The sequence below is a fragment of the Falco cherrug genome, chromosome 10 (genome assembly GCF_023634085.1).
Source record: "Falco cherrug isolate bFalChe1 chromosome 10, bFalChe1.pri, whole genome shotgun sequence".
In the NCBI taxonomy this organism is placed as follows: domain Eukaryota; kingdom Metazoa; phylum Chordata; class Aves; order Falconiformes; family Falconidae; genus Falco; species Falco cherrug.
Genome location: NC_073706.1, coordinates 17363255 through 17388940, shown reverse-complemented (window position 1 = coordinate 17388940; position 25686 = coordinate 17363255). Strand labels below are relative to the sequence as shown.

General features: G+C 70.6%; 4 protein-coding genes across 6 annotated transcripts; 2 read left to right on the top strand and 2 right to left on the bottom strand.

Moving 5' to 3' along the window:
- Nucleotides 1-259: 259 nt before the first annotated feature.
- SLC43A3 (solute carrier family 43 member 3) lies at nt 260-10220 on the bottom strand. Of its 2 annotated transcripts, XR_008734168.1 has the most exons (16): nt 9598-10220; nt 8918-9134; nt 8414-8543; nt 7840-7886; nt 7674-7750; nt 7478-7570; nt 7131-7270; nt 6586-6692; nt 6049-6210; nt 5855-5968; nt 5494-5680; nt 4901-5024; nt 4221-4320; nt 1309-1442; nt 682-793; nt 260-448 (listed from the first exon to the last, which is right to left on the bottom strand). XR_008734168.1 is itself a non-coding variant. In XM_055722327.1 (13 exons), exons 1-13 carry the CDS (start codon nt 10036-10038, stop codon nt 4434-4436), a joined length of 1995 nt encoding a protein of 664 aa, XP_055578302.1. In that variant the 5' UTR covers nt 10039-10216; the 3' UTR covers nt 4346-4433. The 2 variants fall into 2 exon arrangements, 1 of the variants encoding a protein (XP_055578302.1); XM_055722327.1 differs by lacking the exons at nt 260-448; nt 682-793; nt 1309-1442; nt 4221-4320 and adding an exon at nt 4346-4589 and having other exon boundaries at nt 9598-10216.
- Nucleotides 10221-14596: 4376 nt separating this feature from the next.
- On the top strand, nt 14597-19504 carry RTN4RL2 (reticulon 4 receptor like 2). The gene is made up of 3 exons (XM_055722951.1): nt 14597-14837; nt 16788-17272; nt 17698-19504. The coding sequence occupies exons 1-3, from the start codon at nt 14804-14806 to the stop codon at nt 18430-18432; spliced, it is 1254 nt and encodes a 417-aa protein (XP_055578926.1). The 5' UTR covers nt 14597-14803; the 3' UTR covers nt 18433-19504.
- Nucleotides 19505-19639: 135 nt separating this feature from the next.
- TIMM10 (translocase of inner mitochondrial membrane 10) lies at nt 19640-20605 on the bottom strand. The gene is made up of 2 exons (XM_055722952.1): nt 20409-20605; nt 19640-19895 (listed from the first exon to the last, which is right to left on the bottom strand). The coding sequence occupies exons 1-2, from the start codon at nt 20477-20479 to the stop codon at nt 19694-19696; spliced, it is 273 nt and encodes a 90-aa protein (XP_055578927.1). The 5' UTR covers nt 20480-20605; the 3' UTR covers nt 19640-19693.
- Nucleotides 20606-20850: 245 nt separating this feature from the next.
- On the top strand, nt 20851-25434 carry SMTNL1 (smoothelin like 1). 2 transcript variants are annotated; one of them, XM_055722697.1, is made up of 8 exons: nt 20851-21379; nt 22056-22729; nt 23087-23216; nt 23488-23521; nt 23714-23854; nt 24490-24592; nt 24821-24972; nt 25049-25434. In XM_055722697.1, the coding sequence occupies exons 2-8, from the start codon at nt 22604-22606 to the stop codon at nt 25191-25193; spliced, it is 831 nt and encodes a 276-aa protein (XP_055578672.1). In that variant the 5' UTR covers nt 20851-21379; nt 22056-22603; the 3' UTR covers nt 25194-25434. The 2 variants fall into 2 exon arrangements, with proteins under 2 accessions (XP_055578672.1, XP_055578673.1); XM_055722698.1 differs by having other exon boundaries at nt 20851-21435.
- The last annotated feature ends 252 nt before the right edge of the window (nt 25435-25686 follow it).

The following is a 25686-nucleotide window of genomic DNA, read 5'->3' as shown; positions in this document are numbered from 1 at the left end:
GCAGGACGATTCAGCCGATTGCTGGGGGCGGGGGGGGTGTGCATGGGCCTGGTGGCAGGGTGCCACCACAGCCCCTGGGGAGGGAGGGCCCTGTGACACCCATCGCCACACAGGGGCCATGCACAATGGAGGGGACACACCTGTCCCCAACCCCTCCACACACACTGTGCAACCCAGGGGGCTTCCCACCACCCCAGCACCCACACCAGGGGCCACCCAGGACACAGACCCCCAGCCAGAGCCCATGCACAGGGACAGGTGCTGCAAGCTGATGGTCTACTGAGATCCAGGGTGAGGGGTGCAGCCCCCCCCCCGCCCCGCAGGGCCAGTGGCGGGGTGGCAGCAGGGGTGGTCCAGGGCTGGGGAGCATGGCAGGGGGGCTGAGCCCCTCAGTACTCGCAGATGTAGGGCAGCTTCTTATTGCATTTCACACTTCTCCAGAGCCCATCTGTGGGGCGAGGGGGAGAAGGGGGGGGTTCAGCCTCGGCACCCAGCAGCACCCCCAGGCCCTGCCCCAGGGACCTGACTCTCACCCCCCGGTACCAGCCTCCACAAAGTGCCACATCCCAGCCCCCTACCCCACGAGGTCCCCGTGCGCCCTCCCCACACACCCACGAGCAGAGGCTCCCAGCACAGCCCCCCCAGGCTCTGGGTGCCCCCCGTGCCCCTCACCCCACTGACCCTGGGAGGAGAGGGTGGTGCAGCGGCTGACCAAGCACCGCGGGTGGCCGAACCGCCACTGTGAGTAGTTCCAGGGGCTGCCATCTGTCCAGCTGTAGTGCAGCTTGCCAGCCTGCGCGGGGGGGGCATGGCCGCGGGCACCCCTGGCACCGGCCATGGGGCACCCCGGGGGGCAGGCTGGGAGCACCCAGGGATGGGCACTGGGGACACCGGGACAGGGCTGGGACGCCCAGTGATGGGCACTAGGGACAGAGTTGGGGCAGCCAGGGTGGGCACTGGGGACAAAGAACAGGGCTGGAACACCCAGTGATGGGCACTAGGGACAGGGCTGGAGCACCCAGGATGGGCACTGGGGACACTGGGGCAGGGCTGGGACACCCAGGGTGGGGACAAGGGACAGAGGACAGGGCTGGGACACCTAGGGATGGGCGCTGGGGACACTGGGACAGGGCTGGGATGCCCAGGGCAGAGACAGAGGCAGGGCTGGGACACCCAGTGATGGGCACTGAGGACAGGGCTAGGGCACCCAGGGATGGGCACTGGGGATACTAGGGCAGGGCTGGTGCCCTGGGGCCAGGCAGGGTGCCACAAGGCCAGGGTGGGCCGTGGGTGTGGGGGGTCCCTTACCAGACGCTGGGTGATGGCCCCGATCCAGAGCTGCGAGGTGCCAGCAATGTGGCACCGTGCCTGCCTCTGCAGGTGGTGCTGTGGTGGCTGTGGATGGAGGCCAGGTTCCCTCTGTAGCACTGGATGCAGGTTTGCTGCGGTGGGGGGACACACACCAGTTACGGGGACACCAGGGTGGCACACGGTGCCCCCCACCCCAAACCACCCCCCCACCCATCCCTGGCCCGCCTGCGCGCTGTCAAAGGCCTGGTGGCGTACAACAAAGACATAGCGGCAGCTGATGGCACCCAGCGTGTTGGGGACATGGAGCACCCGTGTCTCACTCTCCAATGGGCACTGGGTGTCCTGCCCTGGCACCACCAGTCCTACCTTGGGGCTGGCACCAGCTGGGGACACCAGCAGGCATCAGCCCCAGCAGAGGGGTCGAGGGGGCACAAGGGGTGTCCCCACGGTGTCCCCGTGGGGTGGGCAGCCTAGCGGGCACTTACCAGGGTGGCGGGCAGAGGCCGAGCTCAGCAGGGCCAGGGTGAGGAGCAGGCAGGGCAGCATGGTGGGGCTGGGGGCACCAGCACCCTCAGTACCCTTGAGAGGGGCCATGACCGCAGTCAACCCAGTGCCCCTCTGCCACCCCCATGTGCCTTGTGCCCTGCTGCAACCCCCAGTGTCACCCTATCTTCCCCATATCCCCTGTGCCACCCCCCCATGCTTCAGTGTCCCTCTGCCACCCCAAGTGCCATTCCCAGTGCCGCCGCACCCTCATGACAGCTCCAGTGCCACCCCCACAACCCCAGCACTCTCATGCCACTCCATGTCCCCCGTGTCCCTCTGCCACCCCATGTCCCTCACCTCCATCCTGCCCTTTTGCCCCACCATGCCCCCAGTGTCCCTCCACCATCTCCAGTGCCGCCCCGTGCCCCATCCCCTCTGCCCCTGCCATCACCCCCCAGACCCTGCACCTCCCATGTACCTGGCTCCCCGCTGTCATCTCTGAGACCCCCCATGTCCACCAAGCACCCTGTGCCACCTCACCCCCCACCATGTCCCCGTGGCACCCCAAAGCCACCCATGCCAGCCTCAGGGACACCCCCCTGCGGCTGGGAGCTGAGCCCACCCTGCTGCCCCCATCCCTGCTCCTCACCTGGGACTTGGGGGTGCTCTGCCCGCTGTCACACTTATAAGGGTGACAGGGCCATGTGTCCCTGACCGCAGCCTTGCGCCACTTGGGCCCCAGCTCCACTGCAGCCCCCACTCACCAGCCCCTGGGCACATGGGGGGACCCTGGGGCGCCCTGCCTGGCCACAGCACGGGGTGCATTTGGTCCAGGGGAGGGTGCTGCTGTGGGGGTGCACAGGGCATGGCGATGGGTGCTGGGGGGGTCAGGGGAGGGGCTGGGAGGTGTCAAGCCATGCGCTCTGCAGGGCTGGGTCAGGGGGTGCCTGGGGGTGTCAGGCCGGGGGGGCTGTGGGAAAACAGCCAGGCCGGACCCTGGGGGCCGCAGCCGTTGGGGAGGAAGTGGCCCTTGGGCAAGCGCTGCAAGGCAGGAGATGGTATCAGCACCCCAGCCCCGCAGTGGCCCCCCCAGGACTTGCTGCACCCAACTGCCCCACAGCCCCCACCTCTGGGCCCTGCCTCCCCCAAATATCCACAGCCCCCACCCATGTGTCCCACGCACCCCCCTGCAGCCCCCACCCTTGTGACCCCAGGCATGGCAGTGGGGAACCAGCGACATGGGGGGCATTGGGGGTGGCAGAGGGGCACTGAGGGACAAGGGGTGGCGCAGGGGACATGGGGAGGATGGAGCGACACTAGGGTGGCAGCAGGGCACAAGGCACAGGGATTGTGGCAGGGGGGCACTGGGGACATGGGGTCTCCCCAGGGTGCCCAAGGGTGCTGGTGCCCCCAGCCCCTGCTCCAGGGCGGGTGGCAGGTGGCAGAGGGATGCCCCCCACTGCCAGCCCCCTGCCACCCCAGAGGGTCCCTGTGGGTACAGCCGAGGGGGACCACCCCTTCTGCTACACAGTGGTGACCAAGCTCCACACCTACATGGGCGCCCATGTGAGGGGGGCATGGGGTGCTGGCAGGTGCCAACCAGGAGCTGCTGAACCTGCCCTGCACCCACACCCATGGCATGCTCCGGATTGGGGCCATCACCAGGGGTAGGGTGAGGGGCTGGGTGCTGGTTATGGGGTGCTGGGGCTGGTGTTGGGCTGGCCAGGGGGTGCTGCAGCTGGGGGCTAGCGGGGAGAGTGAGCAGCAGGGCTGGGTCTAGATTTGGGTGTAGGGTGCTGGGTGCCAGGGCTGTTTTTTTGGGGTGAAGGGCTGGATATTGGGTGCTGGGGCTGGTTTTGGGGGTGAGGGACTGGGAATGGGGTGCTGGGTGCCAGGTGCTGGGGCTGGTTTTGGGAGGCGAGGAGCTGGGTGCTGGGGCTGGTTTTGGGGTGCAAGGGTCTGGGGCTGGTTTTTGGGGGCAAGGGTCTGGGCATGGGGCATTGGGTGCCAGGTGGTGGGGCTGTTTCTGGAGGGCAAGGGGCTGGGTATGGGGTGCTGGGGCTGGTTTTTGGGGGCGAAGGTGCTGGGGCAGCGCGGGGGGGGGGTGGGGGGTGCAGCAGGGGCTGTAGTGGGAGGACGCCAGCCCCTGGAAGCGGGTGCCCACCCAGCCCTGCCGCCTCTTCATTACCCGCACCACCCACCCTGAGGGCACCCACACCCCCACCCACCGTGCCACGTCACCCAGGCTCTGGGGGCACTGGGCCACCCCAAGGCTCTGACACTGGCCCCTGGGCCCGGACGGGCTCTGGAGAGGCAAGTTCTGCTTCCAGCTGCCCACTTCCTCTGCCAGTACTGGGGGCACCCAGGGATGCTGCCGTGCCTCCCCCAGTTCCTGAGGACCCACAGCAGCCCCTGTCCCTTACCCAGCTAAGAGGCTGTGTTCCTGTGTGCCGAGGGTCCTGGGAGGGAGTGGGGTGCCCAACCCCATAGCAGACACTGGAGAAGCCCTAGTGGCTGGGGGTGCTGGGATGGAACAGCACAGTGAGCAGAGGGGTCATCAATATTTATTCCCCCCACCCCAAACACGCCCCATCCCACTGGCACAGCACCCTGCGTGTGGGTGCTGTGTGTGGAGCTCAGTGGGGCATCTCGGTGGGGGTCTCGGCGCCTGGGGGTGCTGCGAGGGGGGTGCCAGCAGCCCCCAGCTCCTTGGCTCGCCGCCGGCACTCACGGGCCACCACCACGGGACTGACAAAGGCCACCAGCACCACAGCGATGAGCCCCAAGTTCACCTGGGGGGGTACTGTCAGTGCATGGGGCCAGGAGACTGGCCCCACCCAAGAGAGTGTCTGTGGGCCAGCCCCACAGCCCTCCCCCCAGCTCCCCTCTGCTAGGCACAAGACCCCCATTCCCCAAGAGGCAGGACCCCCATCCCGCTGTGGGGCACAACCCCCATCCCTCCCCAGGGCAGGACATGTTCCCCCATGGGGCAGGACCCCCATCCCTCCGCAGGGCAGGATGCATTCCCCCATGGGGCAGGACCCCATTGCTCCCAGGGGCAGCTGTGGGGTGGCCATGGGGCAGCCATGGGGCAGACACTTACATAGAAGGGGTCCCCGTGGAGCGGCCCGCGCACGAGAGCAATGCAGGGGTACTGCAGCAGGGCCACCAGCGCCGACAGTGCCATGGCCAGCCCGTACAGCTTCCCAAAGTGCTGCGGGGGGAACCTGCCCGGCCGGCCACCGTGTCACTGCTGCATCCTGACACCCCTGCCCCGCCATCCCCACCATGACCCTGCCACCACCACCTTGTCCCTTGCCACCTCCTGACACTGCCACCATCCCCTGCCACCCCACTTGGCCCTACCACTGTCCCGTGCCATCCCAATGATGACCCTGCCACCATCCCCTGCCAACCTGTTCCCTCAACCCTAATCCCTACCACCCACACACAGTCCCCTGCCACCACCCCCTGCCACCCTGACCCAACCACCCTAACCCCACTGCCCTGCCCCCTGCCACACTGACCCCACCACCCTGTCCCCTGCTACCATCCCCTGCCATCCCTGCCTAGTTCCCTGCCACACTGACTCCCGCCACCACCACTGTAACCCCACTGCCCTGTCCCCTGCCACTGCCACCCTGACCGCTCCGCCCCGTGCCCCGCCAGCAGGGCAGCGGTGGCCGCAGGACTCACGCAATGGCCAGGAAGGCGGCGTTGCCCCCATAGAGGAAGGAGCGGCTGAGGACCTGCAGCACGAAGGTGGCAAACTGGACAGGCAGCACCGGCACCGCCGCGCAGATGGAGAAGAGCACACACTGCACCACTGTCACCACCAGTGACAGCACGGAGGCCCGCAGGTCAGCCAGCGCGCCCAAGGCTCCTGTGGGCACAGCAAGGTCAGGGTATGGAAGGCACACGTCCCCAAGCACCGCGGGATCTGGTCATGGCAGCGGTGGTACCCAGCCATGACCCCAGGGCACAGGGGGGACGTTGGTGGCATGGACGCACCCCAGGGACCCGTGGGGCCGGGGCAGGGGGTGCTGGGGCTGGTTACCCTCAGGGCGGGGGGTCTTGCCCCGCTTGTGTCGGTCAAGAATGAGGCCGTTCCATGGGGCACAGAGCACCCCGCAGAGCTGGGTGAAGGCGAAGGCGTTGGTGTAGGTGCTCACTGCGGGGAGACAACGTCAGGGCGGGGGCAGCACCCCACCACATTGTCCCCCTGTCCCCACCGCAGCAGCCGGGCCCTACCCAGTTGGCGGTCTCCGCTGGCCAGGTGATTGAGGAGGGGGTTGAAGGTACCAATGAAGAGGTAATGGCGCAGCTGCATGACGGAGAGCCAGGCCACGTGCCAAGCGAAGAGCTTCGAGCATATGCAGGCCCTGAAGGACACCCCGGGGGGGTCCCTGCCGCCTGCGCCCCAGGGCGTCAGGGTGGGGCACGGCCCCCGGCCCCGCCCCATCGGGCCCCGCCCCCAGGCCCACCCGCTACCCCCCGCGCCCCCCTGCGTGGCCACGCCCACCCCTCGACCTCACCCATGCACCGCCTGGGGCCGCACCTCCTTCATCTGCATAACCACGCCCACACCCCGACCATCCACAAGTAGCCACGTCCAGCCGGAGGCCACACCCTCTAAATTTGCACGGTCACGCCCACTCCCCGGGCCTCGCCCCCCTTCATCTGCATAGCCCCCGCCCACTGTTCGCCCCGGTGACCACGCCCACCTCGCACACGTGCCAGACACCAACATGGCCCCGCCCCCCGAGATCAGCCGCCCCGCCCCCGCACCTCGGGGGGCGCTGCCCTCCAGCGGGGTCTCCTCGGGGCCGGCCACCTCCGGCCGGCGCTTCTCCTCGTAGGTGCGGTACGACTTGGAGTGCCCCGGGCACCGCAGCCTGCCGCAGCGCCCGCCCGTCACCCACGGGATGGGACCCCCACCCACAAGGGGGGAAGCCCCCACCCAAGGGACAAGCATTGCCAACACCCAGGGACAGGACCCACTGACACCCATGGGATGGGACCCACCAGCACCCACCCCCCACGGGACAGGCATGGCCAGCACCCATGGGGATGGCACCCACCAGCATCCACGGGGGCAACCCATCAGCACCCACAAGGGAGGGACCCACAGATACCCATGGGATGGGACCCACCAGAACCCACCGCCCATGGGACAGGCATTGGCAACACCCACGAGATGGGACCCACCAGCACCCACGGGGGGACACCCACCACCCACCCATGAGGTGGGACCCACCACCCACCCACGAGATGGGACCCACCACCCACAGGACAGGCACCCCCGCCCTGCGGGGCGCAGGCAGGGCCCCTACCCGTAGTTGTAGCCGGGGGGCAGCGGGTATGGGATGCGGGTGCAGGGCATGAGGAAGAGGGTGCGCAGCAGGTGCCAGGCGCTACAGGCCGCCATGAAGAGGAACATGGCTTTCAGGGACAGCCCATGCCCATACAGCACCTGGGGACAGTGACAGGCTGCCACCAGGACATGTCGGCCACCTGCCACCATCCCAGCCCCCTGTCCCCACATGTGGTCCCAGCTGTGACCCAGCTGTGCCAGCTCTGTCCCCAGCTGTCCCCGCAGTGACCATGGCGGGCCCCTGGGGACATCCAGCACCACCACCCCGGGCACTCACTGCCACATCACCCCCCACCCCATGCCCACCTTGACAATGAGGAAGGTGGCGGACGAGGAGTCAAAAGCCCCGTTATACAGGGTGATGATGATGGAGCGGTACTTCCCAAAGAGGTTGCCCACCTGGCATGGAGAGACACCCCCCGCCGGCACTGTCAGGACCCCCCCAGCACCGGGCAGGGTGCCCCGGCCAAAGGGTGGGGGTCAGGGTGCCGGGGAAACTCACCTGCATGTTGGTGAGAATGAGGAGGATGCCACCCACCGACAGCATGGACATGGCCGGGAAGAGCAGCACCGCCAGCTCTGGGAACGCAGGGGTCAGCAGGGACAACGGGGGGTCCCTGCCGGGTCCTCCCCCGGGGCTGGGGCCCCTCACGCCCATAGGGTCTCACCTGGGGTGGAGAAGGCGACGAGCAGGATCCCGCCGGTGTAGAGGGTGCTGAGGCATGGAGACAGAAGTGATATGTAGGGAGGGGGTCCTGAGGGGCAGCTGGCACACCTGCACCCTGGCGCTGCTCTGCATCGGCACCCAGCACCCCAATATCTCATGGCGCTCCCAGCACCACTAGGCACCCTGGGACCAAGGGACAAGGGGATGCAGGAGGTCCCTGTGGTTACAGGGGTGCTGCGAGGAGACCTGAAGGTGTATGGGGGGCTGCAGGCAACGGGGGGGCATGGGACACACTGGGGACAGTTGGTGGCATTGTGGGAGAGGTGCCAGGGTGGGCTGTGCACCTCCAGTGCCCCAAAGCCAGCGCCCCGGGCTGGCACGGGTGCCCCCGCTGGGCTGACATGGGTGCTCCCCCCGCAGGCAGGGCCCTGCCTGCCCCACCCTGCCTGGCTGCCCCGATAACCACCCCGCTCTAGAGCGTCCCCTCCCAGCACCCTAAAAACAGCCCCTCGACCCCCCGGCACCCACGGGTGCCCCAGCCCTGCCTGCCAGCACTGCCCCCCGCACCCACTCACATGGCGATGAGGCGGGCGGTGGCGGTGCCAAAGCGGTCAAAGATGAAGCCCATGGGGAAGGTCATGAAGTTGTTCATGAAGGAGCCGATGGTGAAGACGAGGGAGAACTGCTCATCCTGCTCGCCGCAGCCTGCGGGGTGGCCGTCAGCGGGGACACAGCGACAGTGGGGACACGGGCATGTGGACAACAGGGATGTGGGGACAGCGGGACATGGGGACAGGGACAGCGCGGACATGGGACAGCACAAGGCATCAGGACAGTGGGGACAGCAGGGACATGAGGTGCTACAGTGGACAGGAAAAACAGGCACCTGAGGCACCAGGACAGTGGGGACATGGGACACCACTGGGCACCGGGCAGGGAGGACACATGCCACTTCAGGCCACCGGCACCACACAGACATGAGCCACTGGTACCCCAGGACACAAGCAGTTGGGGGACACAAGGCAGGGTGACAGCGGGGCCAGGGCCACCACAGGGACAGCGGTGGCCAGAGACCCTACCAGTCTGTGAGGTCTGGTTGTGGCTGGTGTTGGTGGGCTGGCATAGGTCCCTGAAGTAGTTCAGATCCTTGAGGACAAAGACGAGGGAGGCCCAGCCGAAGATGACACCGCAGAAGACCCCGCACTCCAGCAGCCCTGAGAGGAGGGTCCCCAGGCGCTTGGCCAGCCCCGCGCCCCCCCCCCGCCATGTCACCGGCCTGGGGGATCCGTGCTGCACCTGGAGGGTGACAGACCGGGGTGTCACACCCATCCTGGCACCCACGCGCTGACACCCCCACACACCCAGCCAGCGTCCAGCACGCGGGGCTTGGCAGCACGTGGGGGCACATGGCCACTGGGCAAAGGCCACCACGGTCCCAGCTCTGCCCCTTGTCCCCGGCCGCTGGCACCGGTCCCCTGTGCACGCCGGGGCACAGGCAAGGACCCTGCTGGCGGCCGGGGCTTTGCACACACACGCTCACACGCATGCACGTGTGCTGGCACCCCCCTGCGCCCAGGCACGCGCCCCCACCCACCTGCACAAGGCCGGGCCCTCCCGCCGTCGCCACCACCGCCGCGGAGTTTGGACCCTGGCACAGGGTGCCCGGGTCGCACACCGGCACCGCGCACACCCCCACCGGCACAGCCCCCCCACTAATCTCCCAGGAGCACCCACGGGCCCCCCCCGGGGCTGCTGGCACCTGATAGCAGCTCGGTGTCCCCGCCGCGCCGGGACCCCCCCCACGAGGCTCCCTATCGCCCCGCACCAGCCCGTCCCGGGGACCGGCTGCTTCCCGGGGCAGGCCTGGCACAGCTCCGCGGCACCGGCATGCCGCCAGGCACCCAGCTGCGTGCGCTGGGGGTACACCGGCACCCCCGGGCACCTGGCACGGCCGCTGGGAACCTGGCACGCCACGGCAGGGGCCCTGGCACCCGCCCTGGGAGCCTGGCCTGCTCCCTGGGGACACTGGCACGCTGCCGGGCACGTCGACACACCCCTTGCAGACACCGACACACCCCCCCGGGGGCCCCAGCACGCTGACAGGGACACCCACGCGTCCCTTGGGGGACACCAGCACATCCTTGGGACGCTGTGTCCCCCTGCCCTGGGGACCCTGGCATGCTGCTGGTGACCGTGACATGTTCTCTGGGGACACTCTTCCCCTCCACCAAGGACTCCATCGCCACCCTGGGGACGCTGGCACACTGCTGGTGGCCCACCACCCTCCTGGGGGGCCATCATGGCCAGGGGACACCTTGTCTGTCCCTGCCCACCCACTGGGACCTCCCGTCCCTCAGTGTCACGGGTGCGACCCCCAGCCAGGTGCCACTGACGCCACGTCCCCGTCAGCCAGGTGCCACCAGCGCCACATCCCCCTCACCTGCATCCCCCCACCCCACTCACCCACCCACTTTCTGCACCCGCCACGCCAGGCCCCCAGTCACCGTGTCCCCGTGTCACCGTCCCAAGGCCTGTGCAGCTGCAGCCGGTGTAATGGCCGCTAATGAGGCCTCATTACAGCAGCCGAGCGGCTAAAGATTAACCGGGCACCGGGGGCAGGTGGTGCCGACCCGCCGGGCCGGGGGGGGGCTGTGCTATCTTTAGCCGCCCCGCGGGGGCCGGTGGGGAGCCAGGGGACATCACCCTCCCGGCGCTGCTGTGGCACCCCACTGCACGGCAAGCAGCTGCCACGGGCACCCCAAGGTGCCACGTCACGAGTGTCACTGCCTGTGGCACCCTGAGACACCCAGTGATGGGTGTCACTGCCACAGGTGCCCCAAGACACCCAGTCATGGGTATCAGTTGCCACTCAACCGTACTGGGAAGCCCCAGCCATGCTGGTCTCCCCAAGCCGTACCGGTGTGCCCCAGCCATACTGGTGAGCCCCCTATGGGGGAGCAGGAGGTTCGGGGCCCTTGGCACCGGTGACTCCAGTCCCTCCAGCCACATTGGCCCTGCCGTGTCCCCCCAGCTCACCCTGAACTGTGACAGAGGTGCAGGTGGGGACAGGGGACGCCCCCCCGCCCAGTCCCCCTAGCAGCAAGGGCGTCCTGCCCGCTTGGGCCTCGCTCCAGCTCCTCCAGCCTCTTTCACTGTAATTATTAATTGTAACAAAGGCCGGTTCTTCCCTGCGGGGACTGCCCAGTCCCCAGGCAGCCAGCTCGTGGCTTCTCCAGAAGCTGCTATGGGGCTGGGCTGGGGGTGCCCTGTGGGTCACCAGGGTGTGCAGCACCCCTGCTGCAGAGCGTGAGGTGCCCTTGCGGTGAGCATTGCCAGCGCCCCACAGAGCAGGGGTAGGGGCAGTGGTGTGGGGCAGGCAGGCGGCGGCGGCAGCCCTGGCTGTGGGGACTTTGCCCGTGCACGTGTGGTGGGGGGACACGTGTGGCAGGGGGGATACACGTGCCCCTGGGGGTGGGCAGCCATAGGGCAGATCTGTGCCAGCGCTCATAGCCCGCCCCATGCTGTGGTGGCACCAGGGCAAGGCCCTAGGGTGCTGGGGGTGAGTGTGGGACACACAGGGGCAAGAGGGACAAGCAGGGGGCAGGGGGCATCCCCCTGGGCACAGCCCTGCCCCACGGTCCCGGGGCCCACACAGCTCCACGGCCAGGCCTGCCACACATACCCCAACCCCCCCCCCATCAGCCCCCATCACGTGCACTCAGCCCCCCAGCTCATGGTCCCCAGCCCTGTGACCCCCACGGCCCACAGCCCCCACAGCCCCCCAGCTCACGGCCCACAGCCCCCATGGACCGCAGCCCCCACAGCCCCCAGAGCCCCACAGCTCATGGCCCCCAGCTCCATGGCCACCCCACCACCTCAATCCACACGCCCACCCCACTCCCAGCCCCCCAGCCTCCATGGTCCCCACAGCCCCATGGCCCCCGGCCTCACAGCCCCATGGCTCTCCCGCTTATGGCCCCCAACCCCCATGGCCCCCCAGCTCATAGCCCCCAGCTGCCCCATCCCATCCCCACGGGCCCCAGCTCCTCCCACCCCAGCCCCACGGCCCCTACGGCCCCCACAGCCCCCAGCTCACGGCCCCCAGCCCCCCTTCCCATCCCCACGGCCCCCAGATCCCCCTCCCATCCCCACGGCCCGGGACCATCCGGGCCCCCGCGCTCCCCCGCGGCTCCTCCCGCCGCCCCCCCGGGTGCTGCTCACCGCGGCCCGGTGCGCGGGCGGCCCCCCCGCAGCTGCCGGCCCGGCCCGGTGGGGCCCGGCGGGGCCCGGTGCCGCCGGTGCTGCCCGCCCCTCCCCGGCAGCGGGCGGAGCGGAGCGGAGCGGAGCGGCCCGGCCCAGCCCCGCCTCCCGGGCGCGGCGGGGGGCGGGGGGGGGAGGCGGCCCCGGTGGAGCAGCCCCGGGGGTCGCTCCGTGGGTCCGCCCCGGCGGGGCTGTCCCGGCCGAGAGCCTCCTGACGGCGTGCCGCTGCCCCCCCCACGGGGCCCCCCGTGCCCCTCGTGGGTGAACGACCCCCTGCCACCCCCGGTGTGGCCCGTCCCCACCTCCGGGAGGGCCACCTCCTTGGCTGGTGTCCCTGAAGTGTCCCCAGCTGCAGCCGCCCCGGGGCCACCCTGGGGTCACCTTGAGTCACCCCTGGGCTCCCCTTGGGCCACCACCCGCTGAGGTGGGCTCGGCCCCTTCCCCCAGATCACAAGGGACAGGACGAGGGGGAGCGGTCACACCGGGGCAGGCTGGTGAAGGGGCAGCAGGGGCAGTGGCCTCATGAGAGGGTGTCCAGCACCCCAGCAGGCTGCCCGGGGGGGAGTCACCGTCCCTGGGGGTGCTTCAAAACGGCATGGGTGCAGTGCTGGGGGACACGGGTCAGTGGTGGCCTTGGCAGCGCTGGGGCAGTGGTTTGACTCGATGGTTTGAAGATATTTTCCAATCTAAAGTGTCCTGTGATTCTCTGATTCTGACCTTGAGCCACCCTTGGGTGACTCTTGGGTCACTTTTGCACCAACCTGGAGTCACCCTTGGGCCACTCCTGGGCCACCCCAGCTGTGCCATGCAGAGCCAGCCCCTGGCCAGCCCCCCCATGCCACCCCCAGCATGCCATCCTGCCTGTGCTCTGTCAGGCCCTGCCTTGTCTCTGGCCACTTGTGCCTGCTGCCACTCCTCCCCTGACCATGTTGTCACCTGAATGTCCTCGGCACCAGCCCCACAGCCTGTCTGGCCCTGTGGTCCCCTGCTGCCACCCTACCTGGGGCATCCCCTGTCTCTGCCATCACCCTCCCTTTGGCCAACTAGGCCATGTGCGTTCCCCTGTCCTCTGGCCGCCCCATCCATCTGCCACTGGTACTTGCAGCCACCCATCCTGTGCCCTCCTGTCCCACCCCTCCAGCCAGCTGCTTGTCTGCTTGGCCACCCACCTGTGTGTCCATCACCAATCCACCTGCCCATCAGCCATCTGTCTGTCCATCACCCACCTGTCTGTCCATCACCCATCCATCTGTCTGTCACCCACCCATCTGTCCATCTTCCATCCATCTGTCCCCCTCCAACCACAACTCCATCCTTCCTCACGCCCATCCAGCCATCCATCTGTCCAGCCGCCCATCTGGCTGCCCATCACCTGCCCTGCCCGCATCCTGGCAGCCTTCCTGCCCTTCCCTCTGTCCGTCTGTCTGTCTGTCCTGCCCACCTCTCCAGCTGTCCCTCGCTCGTCTGTCCATCCATCTGTGTCTCCGGCTGTCTCTCACCTGGCTGTCCTCCCCTCTGGCTGTCCCTCACCTGTCTGTCCATCGGTCCGTCCTCCCCACCAACTGTCCCTCACCTGTCCGTCCTCCCACTTGCCCCACCATGACCCCCACCACCCACCTCTGCCCACCTGGGCCTGGCTGGTGGCACCAGGCCTGTCCCTCTACCCACCACATCCCCAGGTCCCCCTGGGCGGGCAGGCGCAGGTACCCACTGTGCAGGCCCCAGGGGGTGGGGGATCCTCCCCTGCCACGGCTCCCGGGGTGCCCCTGCGAGGGCCCATGCCGGGACGATGGGGGCACCGACGGGGCGGGGAGCGGATGGCGGCCCCTGAGTCAGCCCCGCGTCGCCCCCGCCGCCGCCCACGGGTGCCCGCCGCGCCAGCTTGTGGTATTTCGCTCGCCGGGAGCCGCGCCGGAGACGGTGCCGCAAACACGCTGCCGGTGCCAGCTCGCGCCGCCGCAGCCTGGCGCGGCCACGCGTGCCCCCCCCACGCGGCTCGGCCCGGGGCTGGCGGCGCGCGGCCCCGCGAGGCGGTTCGCGCGGCCCCGGGTGGGAGCGGCACCATGGACAGCGCCGGTGGCACCGCGGACAGCGCCGCGGTCCCGCGTGGGCGTGGATCGGGGCGCCGCGTGCCGCCCGCGCGGGCCGCCGCCCGGCCCGGGGGCAGCTCGCGGACCCGCCCGTGGGCAGCTCGTGCAAGGGTCCCCGCCGCCCGCCACCGGTCCCGGGACCGCGCGAGGGACCCCGCCCGCAGCGTCCCGCGCTCAGAGCCCCCCCCCGCGCCGGCCCCGCCTCGCCCGTGGGGGCGCCCGCCACCAAGCCCCGCGTCCGCAGCGGCGATCGCCCCCCGGGGGTCCCGCGGTGCGGCCCCCGCTCCCCGCCGGGGGTCCCCCGCGGTCCCCCCCCGCTGCGTGGAGCGGGGCGGGCCGGCCCGGGAAGGGTTAAGCGGCGGGGCCGGCGGCGGGGGGCGGAGCGCGGCCGCCCCGGGATAAGGCGCGGCGCGGGGCAGGGCTCAGCCCCACCGGAGCCGCGGGCAGAGCTGTGCCGAGCCCGAGCCCACCCGTGCCCGCAGCCCACCCGTGCCATGCCCCGGGGCGGCGGCGGCTGCTCCCGGCGGGGCGGCGGCGGTGAAGGGGGCCAGCAGCTCCCCCGGCACCGGCCATGAGCCCCCGGGCAGCGGGCAGCGCCTGAGAGGCGGCCCCGCCATGCGGCCCCCCACGGCTCTGGACCTGCCCCAAGGTAGGCGTGGGGACGGCCGGGGGGGCCCACGGGGGTCGGGTGAGCCCCGTGGGTGGGGGGCTGCCGCCCTGCAGAGCACGGTCCCGGCCTGGGGGGGGGCCGGGCTCTCGGGGTGCCCCGCGGTGCGTGAGGAGCCCGGGGCCGCCCCAGGGCGCGCAGCCACGCGTGGGGGCACCCCAGCGTGCTCCCCCCGCCACCCAGGGGCTGCCCGGGGCCAGACCGGCCCGGCGTCGGGGTGCCCCTCGACCCCCGCGATGCCCCGTGCAGCTCAGGGACTCGCCGCCCCGCGCGTGGGTGCCACGGTACCCGCGGGGTCCCCGGTGCCACGCCGGGGTGCGCAGTCCCGGGTGCGGGCGCAGCCCCGGCGCGCCCCTGGCTGCCCATGGGGTGCCCGGTGCCACCCCCGCCTGGCTCGGGGGTGTCCCACGACCCGGGGGGTCCCCAGTGCCGCCCCGGGGCGCACAGCACAGCGCGTGGGTGCCTCACGACCTACGGGGCGCCCAGGGCGGCACCGGGGTGCATCACCCGGCGTGGCGGTGCCCCGCGCCCCACGGGTTCCCCGGCGCTGCCCCCGGGACGACCCGCCCGCCGTGGCGGCGCCCCGCGCCCAGCCGGTGCCCCGCGTGGGCAGCGCTGGGTTGCAGAGTGCCCGGGTCACCCCGCGGGGGGTGCTGGGGGCTCAGTGGGGGACCCACGGGCGGCGCGCCCGTTCCGTGCCCGGACCGGGGCGGGAGGAAGAAGCGGTGCCCGGGAACCGGTGACTTCAGCTCCCAACTGAGTCAGCCCGCGGCGAGGGGGAGTGACAGATGGGACGCGGGTGGGGGGCGCACGCCGGCACGGGGCGCCGGGGGAGGGGGGCGGCGCTGAGCAGCTGCGCCGGACGCCTCCGTGGGTGGGTGGGGGTGTGTCCCCCCCCTCGAGGCGCACCGGGGGAGGGGAGGGAGGGCGGGCCACCGCCCCCCCGCCCCCTCCCCCGCCGGTACCGGCGGCTGGGAGCATCCACGCATCCCCGGGCGTGGGGCCAGGCCGACGGGCTGAATTATGGATGAAGCGCTCGGGTTGCAGCCGGAGGAGGGCGGCGGGGGGATGGACGCGGGGGGGGGAAGGGGAGCAGGGTAGGGGGGGTGGGGAGCGGCGGCGCTGAGCACCCGGAGCGGCGGCGGCGCGTGTCACTGGCGAGAGCGTCAGCCTGCGCCCACGCGCGCGCCGCCCCGCACGTGGCCGCGGCACGCGCGCACGTGGCACCGCCCCGTTGTCGGGGGGCGCGCGTGGGGGGGTATGGCCCCCCGAGGGGGCGGGGATCGTCCCAGGGGTGCGTGGCCCCGTGGGGGCAGCGGTAGCCCTTAGGAGGTCCCCAGGGAGCGTGGCCCCCTGGGGTGGGCACCTTCCCGTGGGAGCGTGGCCACGAGGGGTGGCCTGGGGCCCTGGGAGGTCCAATGGCCCCCAACTGCAGGGACGGCCCCTGGGGACCCAGGGACACAACAGCCACTGAAGCAGTGTCTTCTTGGGGTGCCCACACCTGTGAGGTGGGCACGGCCCTATGCGGCAGCATAGCCTGGGGGGGGGTCTGCGGGGCTGACATCATCCTGGGGGCTCCCAGGGGTGTCCGGCCCGCTGGGGTGGGCATGGCCTTGGTGTCCTCCTAGAGGACCATGGCCAACGTGGGTGGTCATGGCCCTTGAGGTTCTCCCGGGGGACCACGGCCCCATGGGGTGGGGAAGGCCCTGGGGGCTCCTCAGGGTGCTCAGCCCTATGGGGTGGGCATGGCCTTGGGGTTCTGGGGCACTGCGCAGGCGGGCACAGCCCCGGGATGCTCTGTGGGGTGCGGATCCTAGGGCACCCCTGCCCCAGAGTCTGTGTTGGGAGGACCCCGCCGGGGCGGTGGGCATGGGGGGGCCGGGCCGGGGCAGCGCCCCAGTGCCCCGCGCTGACGCCCCGCTGTGCCCTCAGGCGGGCGCCTGGCGGCCCTGCTGCTGGCGGCGCTGGCGTGGGTGCCCGGCGGGGCGCACGCCTGCCCCGCGCTCTGCACCTGCTACGTCTCGCCGCCCACCGTCAGCTGCCAGGCCAACAACTTCTCCTCGGTGCCCGCGGGGCTCCCGCCCGGCGCCCGCCGCCTCTTCCTGCAGAACAACGTCATCGGGGCGCTGCGGGCTGGCACCTTCGGGCCCAGCACCGTCACCCTCTGGCTCTACTCCAACAACATCTCCTCCATCCAGCCGGGCACCTTCCGCCACCTGCCCGCCCTGGAGGAGCTCGACCTGGGTGACAACCCCCACCTCCGCGTCCTGGCCCCCGACACCTTCCATGGCCTCCGGCGCCTCCAGGCCCTGCACCTCTACCGGTGTCAGCTGGCCAGTCTGCCCAGCGCCATCTTCCGCGGCCTCCACAGCCTCCAGTACCTCTACCTGCAGGAGAACGGGCTGCTCTACCTCCAGGTCTGCCACAGCCCTGGGGCTGCCCCATGGCCGCGGTGGGATGCCCATGTTTTGGGGAGGGGGGGTGGCGCCTTCAAGGGCATGGGCACAGGTCTAGGCTCTGTGGGAGACCCGGAGCTGGGACGCAGGACAGGGTGATGGGGGACACCCGCGAAGCCGGGACTTGGGGCAGTGGTGCCCATGGGGCAAGGCGATGGGAGATGCTCACAAACAGGGCAATGGGTGCTGTCTACAGGACGAGGACATGGGGCTGGGCTCCGGGGGCAGCCCACGGAGCAGGGAGATGGGGCAGGGCTCTGCAGGACACACACTGGCAGGGCTCTAGGTGACACCCACTGTGCGGGAACCACGGGGGCAGGGCTGAGGGCTCCCCAGTGGGGCCTCATGCCCCATATCCACCCCCTCTCTCCCTCCATCCCCCGCAGGACGACCTCTTTGCCGACCTGGCCAACCTGAGCCACCTCTTCCTACACGGGAACCGTGTGCGGGCGCTGTCGGAGGGCGTCTTCCGAGGGCTGCCCAGCCTGGACCGCCTGCTGCTGCACGCCAACCGCCTGGTTGCCATCCACCGCCGCGCCTTCCGGGGCCTGGCCCGCCTCACCATCCTCTACCTGTTCAACAACAGCCTGGCAGCGCTGCCTGGGGACCCGCTGGCCGCCCTGCCAGCCCTCCAGTTCCTGCGCCTCAACGCCAACCCCTGGGCCTGCGACTGCCGCGCTCGCCCGCTCTGGGCCTGGTTCCGTCGCACCCGTGTCTCCAGCTCCCCCGTCACCTGCGCCAGCCCCCCGCACCGCCGCGGCACTGACCTGCGGCACCTCCGCCCCCGCGACTTCGACGCCTGCCCCGAGGAGGAGGAGGAAGAGGAGGAGGAAGCTGGCGATGGCGGTGGTGGGGTGGTGGTAATGGGTACCCCCGGCCGGGCGCTGGGCCGCCCCGGCACCCTCCCGGCCGCGCCGCCCTCCGCCTTCTACCGTGATGGCCTGCCCCCCCACGACTTGCGGGGACCCCAGCCCCGGCCACCCCCCCCTTCCCGTGACTCCCATGGCCCCCCCAGGGATGTCCGCTGCCCCCAGGCACCCTGTGCCCCCACAGCTGCCACTGCCCCCCGCCAGCCCCCCATCCTCCTGCCCCTCCTGAGTCTGCTCTTGCCCCGGCTCTGAGCCATCCCCCCCGGCATCCCAGGGGGGTCCTGGCTCCTCAGGGTGCCTGTGACCTCCTTCTCCCCGGGGGGGCCCTAGAACTGTGGGGGGTGGCTGTGGGGGGGGAGGGGATGCGCAGGATGCAGGGGGTCCCCCCCCATCCTGAGTGGGAAAAACCCGCAACAGGAACCAAAAGGTGGGAAATTATTTATTAAAAATTGTCTTATTTTGGGAGAGCGGGGCCTGGCTCCTGCGGGGGGGGCACGGCGGGGCACTGCCTTTCCAGGTCACTGCCTGCTCCTCCTGAAATATTGATGGCACTGCTGCTGCGCCCGGGCGGCTGGAGGACAGCAAGGCATGCACAGCTCCCTGCAGGGATGGGGGGGTTGGAGAGACACCCCCCACAGTGCTGCACCCCCAAGTCGTGGGCTCTGCATGCACAAGCCCCTGTGCATTGCGCACCCACTGCCGTGTGGCACCCGCCACCGCAGGGCCTGGTGACGTGCCCACTGTCGCCCTGCACCCTTCACAAGGGTGCTGGCACTGCAGGCAGGAGTAACAGGAGCCACGGGGCACAGTGCACCCCCACCGTTACCTGCACGGCCTGACCCACTTCCCAGCAGCCACCGCCCACACCACTGGGCTGTGGGAGGGCATCACCACTGCAGGTGCCCTTCACCCAGGGTCGGGGTGCCCCTGTGCTGGTGTAGCTCTCTGGGTGTCCATGCATGTGTGTCCCTTGTCCTCTCTGACCATCCCTGTGGGTGCAGGGGCATGTCTGTGCCTGTCCGGGCTGTCCCTGCTCAGGCACCCCCCTCATCCCTCCCGTGTGGGTGTCCCTGCCTGGTCCCCCTGTGTGCCCCCAACCGGGGCTGGGTGTTTCCCAGCCCTCCAGGGTGTCCCTGCATGCCTGTCTCTTTCCAGCTGCTCCAGGGCTGTGTCCCTCTGCGGGGTCCCCCCCCGGCCATCCCCCCACTGGCCAGCAGACAGGCAGGGGCAAGGGATTACAAGGGGCTCAGCCCGGCTCTGCCTAATCCTGGGGATTACATGGGCTGGGCCTGCCTGGGGTGGGGGGGCCACCCCCAGGCGTGCCCCCCTCAAGGACACAGCATGTGGCAGCTGGGGACAGCAAGTGGGGGGGGCTTCCCAGCAACATCTGCCAGCTTCAGCATGTACCCCGAGACATCACCGGGGGGGGGTGGGGGAAGGACAAGGAAAGCAAACCAGCTGGCCCAATGCATCCAGTTTATTGGGGTGAGAGGGAGCAGGGGGGCCGGGGCAGTCAGGCCGTGCCAGTGCCCTGCTGCATGCGCTTGAGGAGCTCCTCATCCTGCAGCGACAGCTCCGTCAGCTTCTTGCCCATCCTCTCATGGACCTCCAGGTACTTGGCCACGCAGCGGTCCAGGCACACGCTCTCCCCCTTCGACAGCTCTGCGTCCTTGTAGTAGGGGGGGACGCACTTTCGGTGGCACGCCTGCGTCATCCTGCACCGCACCGCACCCTCAGCCCCTCACCAGCCCTGCCACACTCAGACCTGGCCCCCCGGCCCCAAGCCCCAGCGCCCCGACACCACAGCCATCCCCCAGTGTCCCCCCCACTTCCCAGGCACCACCTTGTGCCACCAGCACTCCCCAGTACCCCTCTGTGCCCCGCCCCAGCCTTGAGCACCCCCCCAATGCTCCCCACTCTATGCGGTCCCCAACACACCCGGGTACCCACAACGCCCCCCCATCCCCAGGCACTCTCGGTGTCCCCCGCTGCTCCGGGCACCCCCGGTGCCCCTAGCACCTCAGCCCCATGCCCCAGGGTCACCCCAGTGCCCCCAGCTCCACCCGGGACCCGCCAGTGCCCCCAGCTCACACACACACACACCCCCATCCCCGGGCCGTCCCGGTACCTCCGACTCCCCCCGGGACCTCCGGCCTTGGGACCCGCCAGTGCCCCCAGTTCCCCCCGGGATCCCCGAGTCCCCCCGCTGCTCCCCCGGCAGGGCGCACCGGTTGTACATGTCGGCCATCATGTCAACCTCCAGCTCGGCCGCCAGCTGCTGGGCCCGCAGCGGGTCCATGGCGGCCGGGCCCGGCTCGGTTCAGCCCGGCCCGGCCCGGCTCGGCTCGGCTCAGGTCGGCACCGGACAGCACGTCTCTGGCGCCGCGGCGGCTCCCGGCAGGAACCACGTGAGCGCCGCACTTCCGCGCACACGTCGAAGCGCCCCGCCTCGCCGCCGCCTTGGGCCATTAGGGGCCGGCGGAGCGGGAGAGCGGCCCGGCGCGCCCCGGCGCTGATAGGCCGCTGCCGTAGTGGGCGAGGCGGCGGCGGCGGCCGGGGCGGGGAAGGCGCGGCCTTGGCGAGGGGCGGGGCCAGGCCGGGTCCGGCTGTGCGCACGTGCCTGGGACCCCCCAGTGCCCCCCCGTGCCTGGCATCCTCCCTGTCCCCCCGTGTACCCTCTGTGCGTGTGACCCCCTGTGTCCCCCCAAGTCCGCCGTGTGTCTATGACACCCCCGTTTCCCCCCCACGTGCCTCACACCCCCCATGTCCCCGTGTCCCCCGTGTGCCTCTGTCCCCCCATGTTCCCCATATGACCGTGGCCCACCGTGTCTGCCTGAGCCCCTCGTGTGCCCGTGTCCGGCTGTGCCCCCCATGTGCCCGTGACCACCGGTGTGTCCCCCCACATCCCCCTGTGTCCTCCGCTCGTCTGTGTCCCCCGTGTCACCCGTGTGCCCGTGTCCCCCACGTCCCCCGCGTGTCCGTGCCCCTCGGTCTCCCTTTCCCTCCCTGGGGTACCCGTGGCCCCCCGACCGCTGGCTGAGTGCCCCTGCCCCCTCCCCGTGGGCTCCTTTGGGGTGTCCCCGGTGGCGGCGTGTCCCCCGCCCACGTGCCCCGGCCGCTCCCGCGCGCTGCCCCGCGCCCGGCCCCACGCGTGCCCCGCGGGGGGGCGGGGAGTGCGCGCGGCACCTGCCCCCGCCGGGTAAAAATAGCGCCGGGGCGGGCGGGGCGGCGGGCGCGGTGCGGAGCGGCCGGAGGGTACGGGCCGGGGGCCGGGGGCCGGGGGCCGGGGGCCGGGGGCCGGGGGCCGGGGGCCGGGGGCCGGGGGCCGGGGGCCGGGGTTATCGGCGCGTCGAGAGGGGGAACTGGGGAGTCTAGAGGGGGCAGGGAGGGTTGTGTCGGGATGGGACACGTGGGGCCGGGGGGGGGGTCGGGAGGAGGTATGGGAGAGCAGGACCAGCTTCTGGGGGGTCGGGTTGGGGTTATAGGGGGGTCGAGAGGGGAAATTGGGGGTTGGGGGTGGGGAATAGGGGGTCGGGATGGGACACGGGGGTCGGCTGGGAAGGGGAACGGGGGGGTCAAGAAGGGGTATGGGGGTGCCGGAATGGGGCGGGGGGGGGGGACTGGGGGGGGCAGGAGGGGAATGGGAAGGTTGGTATTGGTTATGGGGGGCTGGAGAGGGGAGGCAGGCTGGGGTGTTGGGGTGCCAGGGGGGGGCATGGGGGGGGACGGGAGGGGCAATGGGGGCTGGGCAGGGGCAACGGGGGTGCCCAGGGTGGGGGAATGGGGGGGATGGAGCTAGAGGGAGCATGGGCACAGGGGCAGGGGGGTGGCCGGGTTGGCGGGGGCACCCCAGTGACAGCCCTGTGCCCCTGCAGCAGTGACCGCAGCAGCATGGAGCCCCTGGGAGACACTGACACCCCCACCTCCGGCACCCCCACGTCGGACGCCCCCCCCACGGGGCCAGGGGAAGGGGGGGCAGGGGAGGGCAGCAGGGAGGGGGACCCCCTGGCAGCAGGGGTGGGGGGCACAGAGGACACAGAGGGGGACACCAGGGAAGCTGAAGGTGTAGGGGGCGACACCAAGGGAGCAGGGGACACGAGGGGGGACACCAAGGTGGCTGAGGATGTCGGGGGAGAAACCAAGGGAGCAGGGGACACCAAGGCAGATGAGGATGGGGGGGGACACAACAAGGTGGCTGAGGTTGTGGGGGGACACACCAAGGGAGCAGGGGACACCAAGGGGGACACCAAGGCAGATGAGGATGGTGGGGGACACAACAAGGTGGCTGAGGACATGGGGGGTGATGCCAGGGCAGTGGGGGATGCAGGAGGGGACACTGGGGCGGCAGAGGACACGGAGAGGGACACCAAGGGAGGAGCTGCAGGGGATGCCAGGAGCGATGCCAGGGCAGAAGCAGTGAAGGATGCCAGGAGCACTGCCAGGGGTGACGCAGAGGCAGTCGGGGGGGGTAGGCAGTGGGGGTGCCGCGGAGGGGCTACAGGAGCCGGCTGGGCCAGGGCCAGCAGCAGGCAGCACCCGGGGCTGGCAGGTGAGGGGGAGTGTGGTGGGGCTGGGGACAGGGGTGGCAGTGCCAGGCCAGGGTGACGGTGCCCATGCAAGCAGTGCCAGGGCACTGGTGGCAGTGCTGGTGTGGGCAGTGCCAGGGCAGGCTGACAGTCAAAGGGACAGGGTAACAGTAGAAGGGACAGGGGTGGCAGTGCCCATGTGGGCAGTGCCAGGGCAGGGTGACAGTCAAAGGGACAGGGGTAACAGTAGAAGGGACGGGTGGCAGTGCTTGTGTGGGCAGTGCCAGGGTAGGGTGACAACAGAAGGGAAGGGGGTGACAGTAGAAGGGACAGGGTTGGCAGTGCCCATGCTGGCAGTGCCACCCCAGTTGTGCCTACAGGAGCCCACCTGGCTGCAGGATGAGGATGAGCTGTGGCCCGAGTTCCCCCCCAGCATGTCTCCCGGGGGGGGCACCAGCCCCACATCCCCCCTGTCCCCCACGTCCCCCACATCCCCCACATCCCCCACAGGTAAGGGCTGTTCTGGGCAGGGCAGGCAGTACGGGCAGGGTCCTGCAATGGCACCAGAGTCCCCTGGGGTCACCACTGCCCCACAGCGTGCACATCCTCCCACCCAGGGGGCCCCTACAGATCCCCATGTCCCCTCCCCATGGGGGAGGACCTCCAGCCCCCTGCCCCTGATGGCTCCCCAGGGATGCCCCCATCCATTCGGGACCCTGCTGGTGCCCACACCCCAGGGTGCCCCCTCCCACCCCACTGACCCACCCTCTCTCCCCCACAGCTGGCACCAGCGAGGGCTCGGGGGGCAGTGAGAGGTGAGTGTGGGCAGGGGGGCACGGCCCCAGGGCTGCCCGTGGCGGGCACCCCAGGTGGCACCCCACAACCCTGTGTCCCTACGGGGGCATGCCATGACGCCCCCTTGCCTGCCTCCCATGGCTGGCCCACCCATGTGTGCCCGTGAGTGGCACCCACAGTGGTGCTCACCCCCACCCCCGGGGCCCCCACAGGGGTGCACCAGCAGGGGGGCCACGGGGACGGGCACCCCCCGAGACGGTGGGGCAGAGGCCAAGGCCGGAGGGGTCCGGGGGGCGGCCGCGTGCCAGTGCCCGGGCACAGGGGCGCAGCGCCATCCTGGAGAAGTTCGGCGGGTGAGAGGGGCCTGGCCCCAAGGGGGGCACAGGGCGTGGGAGGGGTGTGGGGCAGTGGGAGGCCATGGGACAGTGGGGGTATTGGGGGGGAATGGGGAAATAGCAGATATGGGGGTACTGGGGGGGTCCATGGGGCAATCGGGGTATTGGGGGCCATGGGGAAGTGAGGGTATTGGGGGGGAATGGGGAAATATGGGGTATGGGGGTACTGGGGGAGCCCATGGGGCAGTACAGGGGGGGCAGGACTGAGGGTGCTGTGGGCCAATGGGGAGCTGTGGGTGTACTGGGGAGCCATGGGCCAGTGGGGTACAGTGGGGGGCTGGGGGTGCCACGGGGCAGTGGGAGTACTGGGGAGGACATGGGGGGTATGGGGTGACTGGGGGGGGCATGGGGCAGTGGGAGTATTGGGGAGGACATGGGGAAATGGGGGGCATGGGGCAGTGGGGGGAGCAGGACTGAGGGGGCCATGGGGCAATGGGGAGCAATGGGGCTGTGGGCTTATTGAGGGGCCATGGGGGCAGCAGGGAGCTCTGGGGTGGGTCAGGGCCACTGGCCAGTGCAGACCCCTGGAGGGCCGGGCCGGGGGCTCACGGTGCGGGGGCACGGAGCCCCACGGTGCCTGGCACCGCCTGCAGGGCAGCCACGGGGCCGGCCCCACACCTGAAGCGGGTCGGGGGCAGCGCCGCGGTCAAGGCCATGCTGCTGGAGTGGTGCCGCGCCAGGACCCGTGGCTACCAGGTGAGAGCGGGGCGGCCGTGGGGCACGCTGTGGGGCATGCTGTGGGGTACGCCGTGGGGCATGCCGTGGGGCACGCCCCAGGTTGTGTCGTGCAGTGGCCATGGGGCGTGCCATGGAGCGGGCTGTGGGTTGCATCATGTGGTGCATTGCGGGGCATGCCGTGGGGCGGCCATGGGGTGGCTGTGGGGCAGGCCGTGGGGCAGGCTGACCCCCATCCATCTGCGGCAGCACGTGGATGTGCAGAACTTCTCGGGCAGCTGGGGCAGCGGCCTGGCCTTCTGCGCCCTCCTCCACAGCTTCTTCCCCGATGCCTTCGACTACGCCAGCCTGGAGCCCGGCGCCCGCCGGCACAACTTCACCCTGGCCTTCGCCACCGCCGAGTGAGAGCCCCCCCGGCCCCCCGACCCTGCGGTGTCCCCAGGCGGGGGGCCCCTGGTGACAGCTGTGTCCCCACAGGGAGCGGGCAGGCTGCGCCCCGCTGCTGGAGGTGGAGGACATGGTGCGGATGCCGGTGCCTGATGCCAAGTGCATCTACACCTACCTGCAGGAGCTGTACCGCTGCTTGGTGGCCAAGGGGCTGGTGAAGACCAAGAAGCGCTGAGGGGGGGTTCCCCCACAGCCCCCCACCCGTGCCACCCCCCTCTGCCTTGTCACAGAGTCCTCATGGAGTGGTTGGGGTTGGAAGGGACCTGAAAGACCACCTGGTCCACCTCCCACCAGACCAGGTTGCTCCGAGCCCTGTCCAGCTTGACCTTGAGCTCTCGCAGGAATGGGGCACCCGCTGCTGCTCCGGGCAGCTGCGCCAGTGCTGCCGCCCTCACGGAAAGAATTGTGTCCCGACACCCAGCCTGTCCGCCCTCTTTCACCTTAAGGCCATCACCCCCAGTCCCACAGCCCTGCTGAGCGGTCTGGCCCAGCGGTAAAGGCTTTCGGTGGCCTCATCCCTGACAGGGGGGACATACACGGGCACAGGGACACTGGCACCAAGCAGGTGTCAGCACCTCCACCATGGTGGGGGCAAGCAGGGCGGCACCCACCTGCCTGGGCAGGCATGGGGTGAGCAGCACCCCCCCGCTGTCCCCCACCATCCCCAT

Coding starts and splice junctions, on each gene's coding strand:
- RTN4RL2 (XM_055722951.1), top strand. CDS start 14,804: ATGCGGCCCCCCACGGCTCTGGACCTGCCCCAAG. Junction 14,838..16,787: donor GGCTCTGGACCTGCCCCAAG/GTAGGCGTGGGG, acceptor CTGTGCCCTCAG/GCGGGCGCCTGGCGGCCCTG. Junction 17,273..17,697: donor ACGGGCTGCTCTACCTCCAG/GTCTGCCACAGC, acceptor CATCCCCCGCAG/GACGACCTCTTTGCCGACCT.
- SLC43A3 (XM_055722327.1), bottom strand. CDS start 10,038: ATGTCACGGTCACCAGCAGCATGCCAGGGTCCCCAGGGCAGGGGGACA. Junction 7,887..8,413: donor ACCGCCCGCCTCATCGCCAT/GTGAGTGGGTGC, acceptor TCCATGCCTCAG/CACCCTCTACACCGGCGGGA. Junction 5,025..5,493: donor GCCGCCTTCCTGGCCATTGC/GTGAGTCCTGCG, acceptor CCGGCCGGGCAG/GTTCCCCCCGCAGCACTTTG.
- SMTNL1 (XM_055722697.1), top strand. CDS start 22,604: ATGCCAGGAGCACTGCCAGGGGTGACGCAGAGGCAGTCGGGGGGGGTA. Junction 23,522..23,713: donor GGCTCGGGGGGCAGTGAGAG/GTGAGTGTGGGC, acceptor GGGCCCCCACAG/GGGTGCACCAGCAGGGGGGC. Junction 24,973..25,048: donor CTGGCCTTCGCCACCGCCGA/GTGAGAGCCCCC, acceptor GTGTCCCCACAG/GGAGCGGGCAGGCTGCGCCC.
- TIMM10 (XM_055722952.1), bottom strand. CDS start 20,479: ATGGACCCGCTGCGGGCCCAGCAGCTGGCGGCCGAGCTGGAGGTTGAC. Junction 19,896..20,408: donor ATGGCCGACATGTACAACCG/GTGCGCCCTGCC, acceptor GGTGCGGTGCAG/GATGACGCAGGCGTGCCACC.